At 41.8% G+C, this 20,729-nt stretch overlaps 1 protein-coding gene and 2 long non-coding RNA genes across 6 annotated transcripts in view; 1 reads left to right on the forward strand and 2 right to left on the reverse strand.

Moving 5' to 3' along the window:
* Window positions 1–20,729, forward strand: part of SHISA9 (shisa family member 9) — a 189,143-nt gene that overhangs the window by 158,892 nt on the left and 9,522 nt on the right. For all 4 annotated transcript variants that reach the window (XM_065030404.1, XM_065030406.1, XM_065030405.1 and 1 more), the window contains exon 4: window positions 7,641–7,796. In XM_065030404.1, coding sequence (XP_064886476.1) covers window positions 7,641–7,796 — 156 coding nt within the window. The remainder of the gene's footprint in view (window positions 1–7,640; window positions 7,797–20,729) is intronic.
* Window positions 1–20,729, reverse strand: part of LOC110362165 (uncharacterized) — a 130,448-nt gene that overhangs the window by 40,281 nt on the left and 69,438 nt on the right. The window lies entirely within an intron of this gene.
* LOC110362166 (uncharacterized) lies at window positions 364–5,733 on the reverse strand. Its single transcript, XR_002419255.2, has 3 exons — window positions 5,328–5,733; window positions 4,074–4,167; window positions 364–3,091 (listed from the first exon to the last, which is right to left on the reverse strand). It is a non-coding gene; the product is annotated as an uncharacterized LOC110362166 (long non-coding RNA).

Here is a 20,729-nt window from a genome sequence, read left to right on the forward strand (position 1 = left end):
AGGGACAGAGACTTATAGGGATGATTTACAATACCATCATAGACAGAGTAAGATTTTCCGTGTGTTACGGAGGGTAGAATCTCATCTCAAGCTGCATTGCAAGGCTGCAAGTGTAGAGAAATGGAAGCAGTAATGATCAAAGCTTGGAAAGACTGCCAGATGAAGAAAGACTGAAAGAAGTGAAATTATTTACTTCAAAAAAGAGAGAAATATTTGAAAAGTGGGAAAAAAGCATGTGAAATAATGAATGGTACAGAAGCTGGATTGCAACCGTCTGTTCTTGCTAAAATACAAAATGAGTTAAACTGCAAGATAAGAAACTAAGATTAGATAATAGCAATACTTTTCTATTTAGGGCTTGTACTAGGCTGTGGAAAATGTTGCTGCAGAGCGCCGTTAATTTAACAAGAGCTGAAATACCATTTTACCACTATGTGGAGAACAAGACCATGCAGATTTATGACAGTTAATGCAAACCAAAGGGTATAAGAAGATTGCTGTTTTGGCGCATAACCCCTAGTGCAAGGGTAAGCACACACCTTTCAGAGACCATTTTGCATATAAATACCATTGGGGCCCTTGCACTCTCCCGTCACACATCTTGTACTGGACAGAGAGTGGCCCCTAAACTGGAAGGACCACATGTGTTACGTGTATGTCTATATTTGCACAAATAATCTAATGGGTGCGCAGCCTGATTTTGACATACCAGCTGTTGCAGAACATACCCTGTACACTCCTGCATGTAATGATGCTCTAGATGTAAGAATATCCTTGAAAACAAAACATTTAATGCAAATTCAAAGGAAGGGGCAAAGAATCAAAATAAAAATACAATGACAATGGCAATACAATACCTACAAAGAGAGAAAAAACTCAGGTTATCTAGGCGTAGGAAAATGCACACACACACAAAACCTCGGAGAAGGTCAGTTCAACCACATCGGGACAACCTACAGAGCGGCAAGAGCAAGTGTAGAGGCCAAGGATTTGAGTTTCACCCCAACAGGAGGATCAGTCCCAAGAATGGAGAACAATCCTATTATCCAGGGAGGAGCTGGTCTGGAATGAATTACTTTGCAGGCATAGTCGAGTTGTTGAAATCTCACAGCTTTCATCATCTCTGGGATTTTTCAGCAATAGCACCTGCAGTTTGTTGGTTAGTCTTGTAGGAATTGTGGTTGTATGGATCTGTGATGCTGGATGAGCTAGTCTTATAATTAAGTATAATACACTCAAGAACAAAGAGGCAAATCTGCATGTTGGTGGCAGTGCAGTTAGGGATGGGAGGGGAGCAATTTTAGATGGTATTCTCTAATCACTCATATCTATCCTGTTTTCATAGCTATTATTTTCAATTTTCGTCAGCTCAGGGCATATCTTTTTCTCTTGAGTATCTGAAAATGCTCAGCTATTATTATATTTTGCTCTGAATTTTCCTTTTTTTCTCCCTTGACTTCCCAGTCTTCTTTTGTCTGTCTTGTTCTCATTTCTTTTGTATGTGTGTCTGCAGGTGGCTTTTACAGCAAAATCTCCTCTGCTTTCCTGCCCTTCCCCCATCCTCTCCCGTTGTTTCACTGCATTGCCTGTCTCATTTCTCCTTTTCCTTATGGCTGTAACTGCTCATTTACTAATAGATTCCACTCTGTGCCTATGCAGTTTTTTCATATTCCCTGTCTTCAAGCACCGAATCATTGAGTTCAGGCTCCTGAGAGGGATGAGTCCCCAGGCCGGGCTGCAGAGCAGGTTCCACTCTCAGGGCTGAGGAGCAGGGGGACAGTGGCTGAGCTGGAGGGACGTCCCTGGCAGGTTGTTGGCTCTCAAACAGGGCACAAGCTTATTATTGCTACAACCTGCCAGCATCCCTCCTCTAGCCCCCAGTATCTCCCATAACCTTGGCAGCTTCTTGACAGGAAAAATGAAAACTAGGTGAACAGCACAATTTATTCTATGAGCAACACAGAAAACAAAACAAACAAACAAAAAGTTTGGCGGCTTTTGCCTTGTCTCACACATTCAAACATGTGACCGTGGTGTGTCAGGTGTTTCCACATTGGCTTCTTATTTGTATTTAATAATTGCTGCGATGCCCATTCCTTGATTTCTGAATGAAATGCATAAATTAGATATGACACTGTCTTAATTGAACGGAGTGCAGCGTAACGGCAGCAACCAATTACATTATTGTTGTCACCATGATGCACACAAAAGCAACTCCAAAATTCACAATCGGGGAGGGGTGGAAACAGCCCAAAAAAGCCCTTTCACTTGAAAATTGCAGTAAGCTGTTAGTTGTGACATCTGGATACACGTTTCAACTGCACAGGCTGAGACACAGGTCAAGATAACAGGCGGATAACATAATGATCAGTCTTTGTCAACTGCTGGGACTGTGAGCAGGAGCGGAGGCCCTGGCCTTTTCCAAAGGCTCATTGTTGGTGGCTGGGATGTAAAACCCACTTTCTCCAGCTATAAACTTGTGCAGCTTCTTTCCAGTTCTAGTTTTTTATTCCATTTGCCTCCCACAAGCTTTTCTCTACCTAGACCGCTAAAGGGGGTAGCAGTGAAAAGCACTATTCAGCAGCTTGCAGAACTTCTTTGCTTTTCTTTTTTCCTGTATGTCTCATTTTCTGCCCAGCAGACATGTAGCCTTTGTGTGGTGAGCTCCAGCATGCTTTATCATACTCTTTCTTTTGGGCTAATGCAGCAAGACAAAGAGCAAACCATTAACACTACATCCAGAATGACTCCTCAGAGTCTTGGGAGGCTCGGGAGCAGCCTGGCGTATTTCCTCGCTTCAGCAGAAAATAAGATATGTTGGGAATATGGCAGGGTTTTTACAATATCACCATTGCTAATCAGGTCTGACTATTCATGCTAGAAGCTGTGGCACAGACAGTTTTTTGACTCTTTGTGATGTTCATATTCTCTGTCTTTTACAAATAAATCCCTAAATTGGCAGTGGCACAGTGCAGCTGGTTCCATGAACACCGTGCTGGACAAGGTACCCGTGTCAGGTTGCCAACAGGAACGTATCAGCACAGCCACAGCTCTCAGGTTCAAGTTCTCCCCATTCAGTGAAGCCAGGTATCTGCAAATTTCAATCACAGATATCTGGTTTGTAAGTATGAAGGATTTAACTTGGCACTAGAGGTCGGTGATAAATCTGGTAGGGTATTTTTTCTGGTTAGACTTTCTTCCAACTGAAACCAATCCCTTGCATCGCAAAATACTTTGAATAATGCAAGAGATTATGGTTCACTCCCAAAAATTTAATGCTTACTATTTTTTTCCAATGTCAGGAAAAAAAGTCAAAATCTCAAATTGAAAAATCTCAAATTTCACATTGAGATCTTGTGAAGTAGTTGTAGACAAATTTGTTTATTTTCTAAGGGAATCCTTATTCAGTATTGCTGAAACTGAAGCAGTATTTATAAGAATAAGACAACACTGCCGAGGGCAATACCTTTTTTAGTTATAAATGTGGCTTTCCCAGAGCGAGTGAGGTCAGCCCAGTTTAATACCTCCTGGTTGCTCAGGGCTAAGCCTGGTCTCCCCCAGTGGTTAGACTTACACTCCCCATCACTGTGCCTGTTGCAGAATTTGCATTACACCATTGTTAACTTTAATTAGGAACATTTCCTGAATAGCATCCAAATATAGGTGAATTTCTCCATCATCATTACATTAACTATGTGTGGAGAAGACAATGCAAGCATCCCATTTGCTCACATATTTCTAGAAACCCAAAGATAAAGAATCAGCTCACACACAGTTTAGTAGGCTTGCAAACAAATTCAACATTCACCGATTACAGCCATTTAGACTAAAATTGAGTATGTAAATACTGAGTATTGAGACGGATGTATATATATCAAGCTGAGATTTTCCTTTTAGGTCCTAGGAGTCCATTTCAATGGGAGTCTCTTTATAAATAAGAATCGTTCTTCAATATAGTTAAATGCATTTTGCCAGAGTTTGGCCTTTTGTTTAATTTACTTTGCGCAAATGGCCAACTGAATAAGTAATTTGAACTGTGTCTTCCATGTGATAACTTAGTCTTGTGTAAGTACCTGCGTATGAGTGAGGGGCACTGTGCAGTCAGGGCAGCACTGAAACAATGACTCATTAATTTGCTTGAAGTTCATATTTCAGGAGAGTTCTGGGCTTTTAACAAGACAAAAGAGAAGTCAAAGATGATGTGGAAATGGAAAACATATTTCTTTACATCTTCATAAACACTCAAAGAACCAAACCCCAGCAGCATTAGTAGCCCAGCAACCCAGTAACAACGGAGTTTGCCACTGAACACCTGGACCTGATTAATTTCCCCCCGTTCCTTTCTGGGTGAACTTTCTTCACTATGCTTAAAGAGATGACTGAATAAAAATGATAGGTCTAAGTAACAAACACAGCTAGAAAAACATCCTGGTTAACCACACCTTGTTTACATCGGTTTTGCAAGTCTCCATAACTGCAAGTCACTTTGGCAGTGAGCATAGAAATACCTGTGCTCCAAATACTCCCACCCCAGTGAAATCATGATGTTTGACAGACTGAATAATAAGTGTCGCCACAAGGGAACTTCTTGTAGTAGCATCTACGAAGTGCTGATTTAGCTCTACTCAGAAAAAAATGAGCAAGTGAATGTGGTTGTAAAAGGTTGACACCTTCCTTATATTAAAGGTCCCACCCATATCTTTTAGAGCTGCCTTGTTACCAAAATGCAGCTGTGCTGGCATTGCTCCTCAGAAGTGTACTGGCAGGTGCAACCGTAAGAGAGACATTGGATGTCCATACAGATGGTTCGGAAAGCACGGTCAGCTATTTTATGGTTTAAGCTGTTAGCGTAAGAGGCTTTCCTGAGCTGTACTCTAGAGATAGAATGGGAACAGAATAGGATTTCTTGAAATCTCGCTCTAAGAGAAGAGTCACTCTACTTAGTTACACCAGACACACTAGTGCTAGAGCTGAACAGAAACTTACTGAGCTTCTACTTATTAGAAAACAGCGATTCATTAAAATCACAGCTGTTTCTGTGAAAGGGCTGACTTACCTTTCAAGGTAAACCTATCAAAAAGGATTCAGAAAGTGTTCCAGCACTTTTTTTGGGGAATTCTAGAATAGAACAGTTTCTGGTTTTCAATCCAAGATAATGCTTCCACCTTTTAAAAGTGAGCCAACTTATTTATACATACATATATATATATATATGATTTTGAAATTCTAACAAAATGTTTCTTCCAATCTGGCACAATATTCGCAAAAAAAAAGAAGTCCAAGTTCAGATTTCATTTGTTTGTTAAAAGGAAAAGAAAACCACTTACTGCAAAACTCCTTTGTTATGGGAAAATTATTTCTCATCCAGCTCAACCTACTACCCACAACCGGTAACAGCAAGAAGAATCATCCTGTTATTAGATGGTAGCACTTCTAGAATTCTTCCTGCGTTGCCTCGAGGTGCCCTCAGAAGGTGTTTCCGTGTGTGTGGGAGGAGGATGTGATTGCTCTGCTCCGCAGAGACTGCACCAGGCAGCAGCCACAGACAAGAAGAAAGTTAAACCCACCCTCACTCTCCTTTGCTCTCCCAGCAGTAAATCTGTTACCTGGCTCCAGAGCTCCTGCCCAGGTGCTCAGCTTCATTAATGAGCTGTGGAAACCAAGTGGCTCAATTTGCTTAAAATCTTGGCAAACTGCAGGGAGATTTGGCTCCTGACAGATCCTGTGGGCGCTTGGGGCTGGTCCACTCCCTCCATCACAATGAGGCTGCTTCCCCCCAACTGCCCCACTTTCTTTCTCCACAGTCATAAGCCTGTGCTTGATGCTGGGGAAGTTACTGCGTTGTCACCAATTCAGCACCATGGTTTCATTGCAGGAGAAAAATGCACATGTCTGTGATTTTGGAAGCCATGATAAGGTCCTAGGATTGACAATCAGCTCCAAATATCTCAAAATACACAGCCTGGAGAAAGATTCTGCAGAAAAGATATGCTGTCCATGTTGAAATCTGTTGAAATTCAGGTCTGAAAACTGAGTGCAGTATACAATTCTGATCAAACTTTTTAGAGGGTGGAACTAAACATCAAAAATAACTACTGAATTATGGTATATCTGTGCAGGTTTAACTGAAATTGAGTTAATTTTCTTCATGCAGTTAGAACCTTTTCTTCTTGGTAGCTAGCAAGGTCTTTTGTTTTGGATTTAGTGTGAGAATAATGTGATAAAATTGTTTTTCCCTGAGATAGAGTTAATGCTTTATTCTCAGTAGCTAGACTGTGTTTTGGAGGAGATACATATTGTAAGAACTCACTGATATTTTGGCTGTTGCCAGGGAGACCAAGGATTTTTTCAACTGTCCAGCTGCAGGTACAAAATAGCAGCTGGGAGGGAGAAGAATGGCACAGCACCTGGGCTGACATCCAGGCTGGCCAACAAAATATACACCACCATTAGTGTCATGCTCAGTATACCGCCAGAGCTATATACATATCCGCCTAGTTATTTCAGTAGTTCTGTTTGGGAGCTCTGTTTGGAGCTTGGTGTTGGTTCGGCCTTTTGCCATTCTGCTGATAGGCAGTTGGCTTTTGGCCTTTCTGCCTTTTGCCTGGTTGCTCTCTCTGGGATGGGCTGTTCGGGACCAGGGTGCTCTCCCTTCTGGGACTGGCTGTTCAGCATGGACAGAATTTGTGATAGACTGCATGATCACTCATTTTACATCATTTTACATATTTATAATTATTTTGTTATCTTATCAAACTGTTCTTATCTCAACCCACAAGTTTCTCCCTTCTCCTTCGATTCTCTCCCCTATTCCACCTGGAGGGTGGGGGAAGTGAGTGTGCGGCTCTCATGGTCTTAGTTGGTAGCTGGGATCAAACCATGCCAATATCTGAGAAAGGGAAGTATCCAGGCTGTATTCGCTACTGCAAAGGAACAAATCAACTATAGAACAGATATGGAGTGAGTGCTGGTATAAAATGGTACATAAGAACTAATTAGCTCCTGCTTTTAGGTATGTCTGCTAAAGAAAACATTATCTTGGTATGACATTGGGAAGCCTACTGTCAGGGAAAAGGAGAAAACATAAGGACAAAGTGTGAGCTTTGAAGAAATTACCTAATGATAGTCATGAGTCAAAATTGCACATTCTACACTGTGGGGCATGTCTACAGAACACAACATAATGCTGTGCAAATAACCAAGCTGGTGCTGGTATTAAAAGCAGTGTAACTGCATTTATGCAGCAGCCTGCCTGAGCCAATTTAAATTAGCCTGGCTATTTAACTGCACAAGCTACCTTGGGATAAACTTCAGGTTTTGCTTTGTATCCTAACGCTGCAGTAATTCAGTCTTTATGTTGGTGTTCAATTGTTTTGAAAACCTATTTCTTAGTTCAAAGATCTTTTTCATACAAAAGTTAGCATCTATTGCTACAATCATTCACCAGCCTTTAATCAAGCCATTAACTGTTTGAAGTACAGGTTTGCTGTACTCAGACTCCCACTTTGCAGTAAATAATGTTTTGTTGCATTAAATCTCATGACATATCCTGTCTAATCTGTACTGGATAATGATGTTAAAATCTTAAGACTGATTTTTTTTTTTTTTTTCTTAATGCTTGTCGATTTTCTTTAATACAGATCCACCACAGATGAATAATGTCATGCCAACCTCTCCCCTCCTTCCTCAGATGGCACATCAACATTCATATCCCAGCCTGGGACAGATCACAAACCCATATGAGCAACAGCCCCCAGGCAAAGAGCTTAACAAGTACGCCTCTCTAAAGGCAGTCGGTAAGTAAGCAGCACGACGCATGACTTCTCCTTCAGATCAGTCTGCTGCCTTTGCTTTGGCAGCTGACATTCTGCTTCCAAGCTAAAAACAAAGTCTTGCTCATCTGGATACTTCACGATAGAATTTCATACAGAATATCATGTTAGTTGGAAATGTATGATAAATTCACAGGGGGATTATAATTAGCAATAAGAAAAGTACATGTAAGAATTGGTTATCATATGCATGTGTGTTTGTATACGCACACAAAACCACACCGTACCTATTGTACACCATTTTTCAGCACATTTAGCCTATTTGTTTGCGTAGTATTCAGCCCTACTTTATGCCCTGAATATGACTGTCTATGCATTTTGGTATGTATTTTCCATGCCTTTCTGCACAAACAAGAGAGAAAAACACCAGATATGTTGTAAATTTAAAGCATATAATTTAGACAACTACTAAGTACTTCCAAAAGGAGAAGGTACTTGTACACTTCCAAAATAAGAGCTTTCACATTTTCTGCAGAATGTGCATTAGTAGGTCACTGGAGGAATATTCTGAGGCCTTATGATTTCGAACAATTAGTGCATCATAAAGCTCCTAATGAAGATCCCAGTGGTGGCTGTTTTCTGTACTGATTAATATCACAGACTGTTATTTTAAGCAAATGGGAGAACATCCTCAACGAAACAGTTCTGGGGAGGGAAAAGGACAACAGCAGGTAAAGGCTTCAACATCATTTTCAAATTGGAACCGTAAGCGTATAATACTTTTCAGCAGCCTTAAATACCTGCTGCACACCATGTGCAGACAGAAAGCCTTTACCACCTTACATTTTGGGCCCCTTCTAGACAATAATACATCAAGAACTGGGGGGTCTATTCACAAACATCTTCTCACTAACCCTGGCTCAGCTCACGCGTGTGGATGCAAACATCATCTCCCCAGGAATGCAGAGCAGCATCACGCTGCACATTTCCAGACAGCTATTTAGCTCAGAAAAACAGCAGAACAGCTGAGAACATTCTGACTTAAGAACCTAGTAGTCATCATGCCAGAAAATGTTTGTATCACAAACTGACGTTCCTTTATCTGACCTCCAGGACAGCAGACCTCTAAGGCAGACATCAAAGTCCCATCTCAAATTGTTCAGCTTTGCTTTAGCTTGCCATTTTTGTCTCTTACAAATGGCATTTTTAATCTGTTTATAAAAGACAAGGGTTAAGAGCTTTCTGTTGAATGTTGAATACAGACAGTTGCTTTACAATTCCTTCTTCAAAAGCTGATACTGTGTAATGATGTGGTGATTATCACCGATTTATGCACTGATATCAGGCTTCTTTTTTCAGATGTCAATTTAGGCCAAGCCAATCATCAAAGCTAAAAGGTACTTAAGCATAATAAAATGAGAGATGAAATACTCAAAAGAAACTTCTCTCATCTGCTCAAGAGCCACTGAATGTACTTGTTTCTTCAAATTATTAAATTAGAACTTAGATATTTCTTGGGTGTCTGAGTACAAGTTTTTAAAGCAGCTCGATTATAACCATACAGTTAAATCAACCTTGAAAGATTGTGCACTTCAGCTCCAGAAGCTGTATAATGCCTCTCAGAATCTTAAACTAAATTAAACATAACTCTCAGGGACATTTTCTCCCAGGATTGCACCATCTTCCCATGCTTTTCCCCTATCCTTTCTAACCCCTCTCCCTTTTTTCCCCATAGAGCTACTGGTCTCAGACCACATTAGCCCTGTTTGATATTCAGGTGAGTTTTCACAGGAAAAGTACAAAAGTGCTGCATTGTTATCCAATCTTTTCAGCAGAAAAAACAATAGAGATTTTGAAACTGTTATACATCCACACTTTTTGTCTGGACGTATGGCACAAGAGTTGAAAACACTCAGTTTTTAACCACTTTCGGACTCTCAAGGACATGATTCCTCCCCAGAGGGACCTCTGGAGTACATCCCAAGATCACAAAGAGATTTTCCACGATGTCAGCGGGCCTGGGACCACGTGAGGCACAGCAGCCAGCCCACACCCGCAGAGCTCACACCAGCTTCAGCAGAACTCTGAGAAGAAACTGCAACAGGCCTACATCAGGCTCACCATGATAAATTTAACCTGACAACATCTTTGAAGCAAACAGACACAGACTGAGTTCCCCCTGACCTGGTGTTCATGTCACAGGGTGGTGGCATTTTCATATGCCAACATTCATTCAGAGTTGCGTCTGCGGATCCCCACAGCAGGTTAATGAGTACGTGCAGCCTGTTTCCCTTTCACAGAACCCCAGAGTGTCAGGGGTTGGAAGGGCCCTGGAAAGCTCATCCAGTGCAATCCCCCCATGGAGCAGGAACACCCAGATGAGGTTACACAGGAAGGTGTCCAGGCGGGTTGGAATGTCTGCACAGAAGGAGACTCCACAACCTCCCTGGGCAGCCTGGGCCAGGCTCTGCCACCCTCACCAGGAACAAGTTTCTTCTCAAATTTAAGTGGAACCTTTTGTGTTCCAGTTTGCACCCATTGCCCCTTGTCCTGTCACTGGTTGTCACCAAGAAGAGCCTGGCTCCATCCTCCTGACACTCCCCCTTTCCATATTGATCCCCATGAATGGGTCACCCCTCAGTCTCCTCTTCTCCAGCTCCCTCAGCCTTTGTGCTCATTGAGAGTGTCTTGAGGGTCGATTCAGAAATTTAGTAAGGGATCTGTTCTACATTTCCCCCTGTGTTTAAGGCAAACCATATTCTTTTCAGTGCCTCTTACTCTGCATGATCCCATTGTAGTCCACTGTGCTTAATTATCTTCTTTAATGGGGGTGACGGTGGAGGAAGAAGCATTCTCAGTGCTTTGTAGTAACTGTAGCTATAATACATTAATATCACACATCATAAAGTGGCCATAAGTGGTAAGAAGTTTAGATAACTGAAAAAGTGATGCTTTACCAGAGGCAGTATTAAATTAATTTCCACACAGCTGCTTTCTTCTGAACTACAGATGTCCTAAAAATTTGGCTGTCTAATTTTAGAAGTGAGCTACTCATCCCTCAGTGACTGGCTGCTGTGAAAATTCAGTTCATGGAAAAGTAGCGAGTCATAGTAATCTCTGTTCTGGATTGTGTCCAGGATCTGCACTAAATTCAGCACCTAAGACCCAAATGCTGGTGAAAACAAGAGACAACAGTGCCATTGCTATTAATTCACATTGTGCTACTGAAGGAGGGTGACCAAGACCTTGGTAGTGAGGACAAGCTGATCCCTAGGAAGCGATTTTAAAGCCAGACCCTGAACTCCAAACCACATTGCCTGGCAGAGTGTAAGGTGGAGCTGGACTGTTTTGCACGTGTGCAATCCAGCGTGTGCACGGCAGAGTGTGATTCAGCACAACAGGGGAGGAGAGAGTTGAAAAGGCCAATGTGGGTGTATTTTATTTAAAAAGAAAAATGCTTTTATGTGAACCAGTTCAATGTGCACAGCCAAACCCTTACACGCTCAATGGAAGAGGATATTTTCCTCATTTCTTGTTAGGAATTTCTTTATTTGTTGCAGCCTCCAGAATTCCTTAAGTACTGAGCAGCGGCTACTGACCAAATTCACCTTTTCCTCTTACTGTCCGCTGGCATTTACATCTCTGAATAATGCAAGGACATTCTGTGCCTATTTTATATTCTCAGATGAGTGCCTGGAGTACAAGTTAATAGTGAGTTGAGATTTACTTACTGTTTTCCTCACTGCGTCAGAATTTTACTCTCCTTCTACTTCAACACACCCACCACTAGGGAAGCGTCAGCAGAAGGCAGAGGAGCCCTTGGAAATGAGACAGAGCAACACGCACTGCCTGACGGCAGAGAGAAGCCATCCGTTCCCTGGCATGGCTGCCCTGACTGACGGCTGCCCTCTGTTCTGCCGCTATTTGTCCATTTTTGAGCCAGAGACTCTTTCTTCAACAGCAGCATCTTTGTCCCACCAAAGGAATGTCAGAGACTGTATCTGAGGGAAAAGGGTTCCCAAGCTCTAAGACCGGCCCCACCAAAAGTGGTCACGAAGTGTTGTGTGGCAAACACCCAGTGCTTAGACATTTCAGTTTTTTGGTCACCTGAGACGACGTTTCCTTCAGTGCTTGTGAAGTATTTTATTATTTATGTGAAAAGTGCAGAAAGAGGTTTTTATGCATAAATTATTCTCATTTCCAGTTCATCAACCATGTTTTTGCTCCATGCTTAAATGATTATTGCTCACTTAAGCAATCCGGACATGCCTAAAGCTACAAGCGGATGGAGATCTTGTATCTGAACACCTTCATGAAATTCGAGTCCCAGGACACACAAAGGCAGCTCATCACAAAGCTTTATACACATCATTTGAGCACTCACTCACAAAGCATGAACAATCCAACTTCAAATTCCACTCTGCTAAGGTGTAAGAGTTGGAGTCGCTCTTGTTGCTTAATAGGAGTTTGGTAGAGCTCAAACTGACCTCACTGTCCTGAGGTGTTAGATTTCCTCAGTCACATTGCTCTGCGGGCCTGGCTCACTAACAGGTAATTTTCTTTCCTGAGTTTCAAGGAGTGCAAAGTGACTTTCTTTAGATTTTCTTGGTGGAAGAATTTTAAACTACCCCAAACTTTCTAAAGCCCTGCATGACTGGGAGAAAGATCGATCAGCTGCTGGAGAGGTGCCCAGACACACAGGTCAAAACTGAGAATACAAGTATTTCTACAGTTCAATATGATTTTTTGTTTCTTTCATAAACTTTCTTCTTCCCCCCTTTACTGTCTCACACGCACACAAACCTCTGAGGAAATGCCTGGGCATGACTGAAGAAGAGATGACTCAGCCAACTTACATTTTTGAAAAACAAGCACATACAAACCAATGGACAGAATCCCTCCCTGACACTCAGACCCAGAAAGCCTTCAGTGAAGCTGGGAGTTGTAGTCTCCTGTGGGATGAAATCAGATCTAATTGATTGGATATAGTGAAGCTAGAAGGAGGACATAACTGGCAGCACCATCACAGCTCGGAGCCTCCAGCTCCCAGCATTTCTTGAAGCTTCACAGGTCTATCCCAAAGGAGACGTCAGACAGGGCTCCAGCTCTGCCTGCAGCTGCACAACTGCAAAGTGAGATTCTGCAAATATGACACTCAAAGAATAAATATCTCTTGTTTAGGTCGCTGTTATGTAGAAAATACTGTGGCTGCCTGTGTGCCAGTGCACAAGGCAACATCTCCCTCAGAAAGGTGCAACATGTGAGAAAACCGTCTGGTTTGTCCTTCACATCTGCACACACAGAAGGATCCAAACAGGAAGATCACCAGAAGGTTAATTCAAAGGTGCTACCTTTGAACCACCCTTCTGTCCTATATGAAATTTGGTGGTGCCTTCTCTTAAGCTTCAGATCTTCAATTTCCATAGAAATTACTGTGACTATGCTGATACAAGTCTTAGGAGAACAGAAGTGACTTCACAACTGTTCTCTAAGAACCTGAGACCTGTCTCACCACAACATGAGGTTCTGTACTGTCTCCTATAGTTCATTGGGCTCTGGGCTGGAAAGAAATACTGTAATTGGAAAAATGGAAACACACCACAAGAGAAAAGGCTGTTGATACAGTCAACTCATAGAAAAAGTACAACTACAGAATTATTGGACACATTATATTTATGTTACTTTACTTTCCTATACCAACCACAGTATTACACTGACAGGTAAATATTCATATTTCTTCGTGCTTTCATTTCGAAGAGTAAAGAAATTTTAATCTATTACTTCCATGAGCAGTTGCACAAAAATGGATTAAAAAAATCTGGGACATGGAAGTAGCTCCCTGGATGTAACACCGTGAAAACAGAGAGGAAAGTACAGACTAATGCATCATTTGTCATATCCCATATCCAGAGGGTGATTCAGTTAACGATTTCATCTATCTAGAGGTATGTTCAGTGTCATGGACAATGTGCAATCTGCCCGACTCAACTCTGAACTATGGGTCTGTCTCAAGGAAGTATGAGAGAAGAGCTCGGTATCTTTTTCTTACTGCCATTTACTTAGCCCAGTGCGGCTGGAGAACTGGAAGCTTTTCAGAGTTGGTTGGTTAAGGAAGCCTTTCACACTTTAATCCTTGCACCCCCTGCAGGCGCAGGAGCAAAGCCCAGCAGCACCACCAGCTGCTCCCTCAGCCGCCCCTGCCCCGCGGGACCAAGTGCCGGTGGCCCCTGTGCCACCCGCGGCTCCTGCTCAGACCCCCAGACTTCACATCCTGCCCGAACTGCAGACTTGCAAGACGTTTTCTTGCTTCCACTAAATCATTTAATTGTTTTCTCTGTTATTTACCAAATTGGCTTCTAATACCCGCAGGCACTCTGTCATAGGTAAATAAAACATGCTTGGGGAGCCTCGATCAAAATATTTTCCTATTATCATCCAGCACACTCATTTCTTACAGTGAGGTACCCGTATTTAATTATAAATACGCTGTTTGTGCAAAGCCTCAGTATCTTGAGCAGGATCAGCTGTATCACTGACATTCTTTTACAGCCTTTAAAAAACCCCAGGATTTTACTGCAAAATCTATGGGGCAATATTGTTTGTGGGGCTGGGGAATTCTGCTGCAGGTACCGAGACATCCAGGCGGCCGCTGCCCATTTCGTCCTCTAGCAAACAACCCGAGCTGTGGAAGGGAACTCCTCAGGGATCCATCCGTCTCAGTGACATCCAGGCTGCTGGCAGGAAACTGCAAGCAGTCCTTATTTTACAAGAAGTAGCTTTAACACCGAAATAAGATGCTCTTCAACATTTCCATCTATGTCAGGGGTGTCAAACTCATTTTCGCTGGGGCCACATCAGCCTCACAGTTGCATTCAAAGGGCCGAGTGGAATTTTAGGACTGTATAAATGTAGGAGTAGTTACATTTTTATTGTCCTAAAATTACATTCGTCCCTTTGAACACAACTGCGAGGCTGATGTGGCCCCCGGTGAAAATGAGTTGGACATCCCTGATCTATGCTGTCACATTTTTAAGATTTTAGCAACCCACTGAACTCATGAAAGAAAGGAAATCATAGCTTCAGGTCCGTTTAGTTTAGGCGATCTCAGGATTTTTAGGTTTCTGGCTTGGATTCACACCCAGTGCATTTGTTTTGTCTGAATATGGTCCACTGCCTGGTTTTATGCTGGAAGAAGAATATTTATAAGGATCTATTACATTCTTAACCTATTTTTCATGCCAAAATAGCAAATTTAAATCTGTGCATCCTTAATTCTTATTCGTGAAATGTATACTATTTCCACCCATGTTCCCTACAGTGGGTTCCCTACAATGGAGAAACAGCCTTTGTTTTCTTGTTACCAGCATGTATTTTGAAACAGTGAAAATGAAACTGTCACCAATGAAGTAATAGACGTTCAGATTAGAAACACCACAATTCATCAGTTATACCTCATAGTGAACCCCAATCTTTCCACTAAATCCTAGGTTGGTTCTCTGGAAACTAATTGATTTGTTCAATCCTTATTATGTGATAATGAATCAAAATGAAACAAAAAGTAATTTTCTCATGTTTATAATGCACGGTGGGCATATCTAAAGTAACAGGAATGTGTTGACCGCTAGACAATGCCAGTCTTTGCATTTGATTTAGCGTCCTTTGCTTGTCTTTGTCTCTGAAGACTGCAGTCTTCTGGGGTAATGACCTACAGTAACCAGCTTTCCTTCCATCTCTTGGGAGCAGTGATGGCCACAGGAAGGAAAGCAGTCAATCTAAATCAAGCATGGGTTATTCAAGCCTATTTCTATGAAACATTAATGAATTATGCATGAGATTTTTTCACACATTAAGTGATGTGAAGACATGAGTGAGCAAAACTTTATGCTTAGGCAATACCACTAAATAAAAATGAATTTATGAAAACCAAAGCTCAGCTCACAGGAAGAAAACTCTAACAACGTTAAGCATTTTCACTTGCAACCCTTCTTAAATGTCCTTCTTCATAACTGCTTTATTTTGCACTATAAACATGTATCTACATATAAACATGATTCTCATTCTGCAATGCAATGTTTTAAATTCATTATTTAACAGTAGAGGTTGATCATGAAAATAAGACAATGACTCTGAATACTTGCAGATGAATAGCAGCACTGTGGGACCCAGCTGAAGTCTGGATTTAATCCGCAGTGTGACTTGCACGGTTCCAGCCGTGGAGCCTGCACATCCACTGCGCTGCTGCTTCTGAATGTACTCCACACATCTTTTTTATCCTGGACTATTAGATGTGCAGATCATTTCCAGCAATAATTTTGCAAGAAGAGTTTCCTACTGGTGGGATGTCCTGCAAGTGGCTCTCGGCACTGCCAGACCATCAAAACTGATGACCAAATCCCCCACAGACATTTTTCAACAAAGTAACAGAGATTTTGAGAATCTGTCTTGAGTTCATCTCAATTTTTAAATACCTGCAGCGCTTAGAAAGTGTTATAAACTCAGCATATGGAAGTCAAGTTCTAAACTACTGCAAAGTACCAACTTTGAATGAATTCTGGGGAAAAAGTCTTGAAGAGGATTTTGTTAAATTAAACATTTCTCTGACTTAAGGCTTGAGGGAAATACTTTTATTTATTGAGTAGTCTTTCATGCTGACAGTATTCAAAATAAATCAGGTTATAATAATTGATCCAGGATTTTTTATTTTTTAAACTCAGAAGGTGAAAATGAAAAGTAGCTTCTCAAGGAAGGGCTTTGATTTAAATTTTCTCAAGAACTGAGCAAAGAGTAACGGAATGAAGCCATTCTGAAATCCTACTACAATCAATACACTTAATTCAGGAATACATTTAGGAATCTTAGGCTTGGGACACAAACTCGGTGAGAAACAGACTTCAATTCCTATACTCCATTTCCCATAGTTCCACTGATTCACATTAGGGTTATTTCTGTAGGAGGTGTCGTGGTCTAACCCCAGCCGGCCACTGAGCCCCACGCAGCCGCTCACTCAGCACCACCCCCCGGTGGGATGGGGGGCAGAATCAGAACAGTAAACGTGACAAACGCATGGGCTGAGATAAAGGCAGGTCAGTAGGTAAAGCAAAAGCTGTGCAGGCAAGCAAAGAAAAACAAGGCAGGCAGGCAGGTGCTCAGCCAGCACAGCCCCACTCCATCGCGGGTCATGGTGACCTGGGAAGATAAACGCCATTGTTCCTGCTTCTTCCCATAGCTTTCCATACTGAGGATGACATCATATGGTGTGTGATGTCCCTGGGGTCAGTCGGGTCACCTGTCCCGGCTGTGTCCCCTCCCCGTGCCCCCCAACCCACTCGCTGTGTGAGGAGCTGAAAAGCCCCTGACTTCTCAGCAACAACTAAAACATCCCTGTGTTATTAACATCATCCTCACACCAAATCCAAACCACAGCAGCAGACCAGTCACTAGGCAGAAAATGAATGGGCTCTACCCCGGCCAAAAGCAGGACAGAAAGTGTTATTTCTTCAAGTGCCTCAGAATCTGCCTCCATGTGGACGACAGAACATCAAACTATCTCATCCAAGTCTGTTTGTGACGGGAGCATTCAGGTTTGGCCTGGCAGTTTTAAGCAATCAGGAGGATTACTTTGTCGCAACTCAAGTTTACTTAAGTAAACAAATAATACTTTTTTTGTGTTTTAGCCAAATTCAAAAACTCAGAAGCTTGAATACTCTTCAGCTTTGTACACAGATCTATGTCAACAGCAGTGTGAAGTTCAGCAGAATTACCCATGAATACCAATGAAGACCAGTAAGACAACTGATAGGAATGAATCCCTTATTAACAATACAATATAAATAGCAGCAGTTATCTGTCTGCTATTTTGGTTCTGCAAAGGATGTTCTAAAGACAGTAAATGTGGTTAAGAGAGAAATTACACTGATAAAAGCCACAGAGATCATTGCATTACTCCTACACATTCATACTATAATAACAAAGGGCTCGAGGCATGGAGGGAAGAAGAGCAATAATGCGATTTCTAATGCACACAGTTAATTTTTCTAGAAGTCCTTCCCCTCACAGCTTATTTGAGGAAGGATAAGAGGAAAAGAAAAACCTGATATACAGTTGTTATGATACTACAGCATTAAAAAATAATCACCACGAAAATACCAGTCTGCTCCATCCTAATGCCAATATTAAGTGCAACGGGTAATTTTTCTAGCAGGAAGGTTCTAGGCTATGGGAGGGGCTCCTGCAGAACGTTCCTGTCCCTGGAAGGACCTGCCCCGGTGGGCAGGAACATCTGCAGCTCGGAGCTGCTGGGGCTCATCTCCACCAGCGGCGGCTGCGGTCGCAGTTCCTGGGGAGCCCAGCGCTGCGAGACGGCTGAAGCCTCGTGTGTGCGCTATTAAATATTCATTGATGTGAGCTTCGTTACTGATTTCTCCATGTGAGTCACCAACGCTTCTGCTGTGTGCGAAGGCTACTCGGTCCTGCTTTGCCGTTGAGTTGGCCCCATCTGTGTGAAAACCTTAGACACTGATTTTCTTCTGACACTGCAAGGTTGACAATTGCCAGGGAACACTATTTCTTTTCAGTTTGACACACATCTCTGGTTTGGAAACCTCTGACAATTATGCACAAGACTTCAGTAATACAAATGCTGCACAGTCTAATAGGAGGGGGAGAGGAGGACAAAGAAAGGAGAAGAAAAAAACAGAACCGAATGTGTGCAAGTACAGCTATGGAATTACTTCTGATTTTTTTATTTTGCTTAATAACTGTATCTTTAAAAGGATTCCTTCTGGCAAAAAGAATAGAAAAAGATAACTTGCTAATAGAAACAACTTGTGCCACAGCTAATTTTGGAAAATGAAATCAACTTCAATCCGGAATGATTGCTAAAAATTCTTTAAAATTATAGCAGTGAAGAAACAGATCAAACAAAAATAACTCCTGCAAAAAGATAGTTATTACATCACTGGGACGTTTTTCATTTAACTGGTACAATTCAAAAAGCATTTAGGCCTCACTCTGTATTCAGAAGTAATAGTGTAAATCAAGCATGACGCCAGTTGACAGACAGAAAAATGCAGGTTTATTTCAGTACTAAAAAGTCTTAATTTTATATTCAGAGACTTGAACTGTATCTTCTGTGTTCTCACGCAGCTTTCTACATCACCGCAACTACTATTTGTAGCTGATTTGTAGCTGGTTCAGACATATGTTTAAGAGTTATAACCAGCAGTATACTAAAAGAAACGAAAACATCTAATAAAAAGTATTAAAACTGAAAATGAAATTCAGCACATAGAAGAATGCCAACAGCCATGTGTGAAAAAATGAAATTAGGTTCATGCTAAGAGCAGTTATTACAAATAAATGTGGTCAGGAATATAACAGCTTTTCCAGCCAACGTTAAATAAGATAAATTGACACCTTAAGGAAAAACAAACCCACGTTTTTAGATGCCGAACCCGACTTCAGAACACGGTGCCATTTTCCCGAGGTGACCCGTCCCGTGCCGGCGGCTGCGCCAGGATCCCTGTCCTCAACCAAACCAGGGTCCTCACTGACCAACAAGGTTACAGACAATTGCCCACTGTTGTTGATGCATGACAGCACCGCTGCAAACCTTTGTCACAATCAGATTTGTCGGCACTGATTTGCTTGAGAAGCATTAAGAACTCCCCAGTGAAAGAGCGAGCAAGGTTCCCCAAGGAAGAAGTGCAAGAAGCCGGTTAAGCAAATCTCCGAAGTGTTAACCTCTTTGGCTTCGGACAGCGTCTGTAGAAAGCAAGCTAAACCCTCATTTCCTATAATCAGTTTATGCTGCAGTCTTGCTTTATTCAGAAGTTAAGCATGACAGCACGACACCTTAGAGAGTTCCTATTTCAAAAGGCAAGTTTTTACCATATATATAGGGTTTCCAGTAAAACTCAAACTGACAAATATGCCTAAATGAGATAAAATGAAATAAATATTTCACAGTAGAACTTTTCATATTTATTTGCCATTGTAGATGCCATGAAAGAACATGAGCTTGGAGGCCTTTAGGAAAAAAAATAATGAGCAAACAGATTTACAGTTCCAGGACAGCCACTGGCTGCATTTTCAAAGAAAAGCCAGAGATTTGAATACATAATTCTCTCAGACTTCTTTTGCAGTTTTATCCATTGGTTCAAGGGTAGAACTGGCAATCTGACTTCCTTCTCAAGTTTATAATTCATTGCACGATACTGAACCAGCAATTTAACATCTTGATGCTTGAATTTAAAATGTTAAATCACTTGAGGACATAACCAAGTAGTGGGATCTTTGTCTATTTGCATGCAACAGATTTCAGGTCTCCTGAAAACATTTTCAGTTTTAATGTTAATTTAACATGATGTAGCCACCATTTGTTTCCAGGCTGACAGAACCTATTGATTCTGGTAAATCAGAAAAGCTGTGATTTTCTCACACAGGTCAGATACAAGTATTCTGCACATCATTGGCCTCTGCGCTGGGTACGATGTGTGTGTGTCTGGAGTATTTTGAACAAAACCAAATCATGCAGCGCTTTGCAAAACTGAACCACAAATATTGCCACTTAATGCTATGTAAATCAATGCAGTTGGTCTCCTGTGTTCAGGGATATACAAGGTCCCGCACACGATGTGCGATGCCCGAGGAGTTAATCACATTCTGTCTCCGCATTCCCAGCCCAGCAGCAGCTTTCACTGCCTGCGGTGGATCCAGAGACCAGCGCTGGGACTGGAGTTCTGCTTAAACAAGTCTAATTACATTCCTATCCTAAACCATTCCTAATGCGTTTCAAAACCCAGAAATATTCTGGCCCCTTCAGCCTTTCAGAAACTGTCATGAAAGTAATCGATAGAAGAGGAGAAATGCTTGGGCCTACATATTTATGTTTCGCCATGTCTCACATCATGAAAATAGAATTTTATTTCAGCGGGAAAACAAAATGCACTCTTGTGT

This window comes from Columba livia, chromosome 15, assembly GCF_036013475.1.
Source record: "Columba livia isolate bColLiv1 breed racing homer chromosome 15, bColLiv1.pat.W.v2, whole genome shotgun sequence".
In the NCBI taxonomy this organism is placed as follows: domain Eukaryota; kingdom Metazoa; phylum Chordata; class Aves; order Columbiformes; family Columbidae; genus Columba; species Columba livia.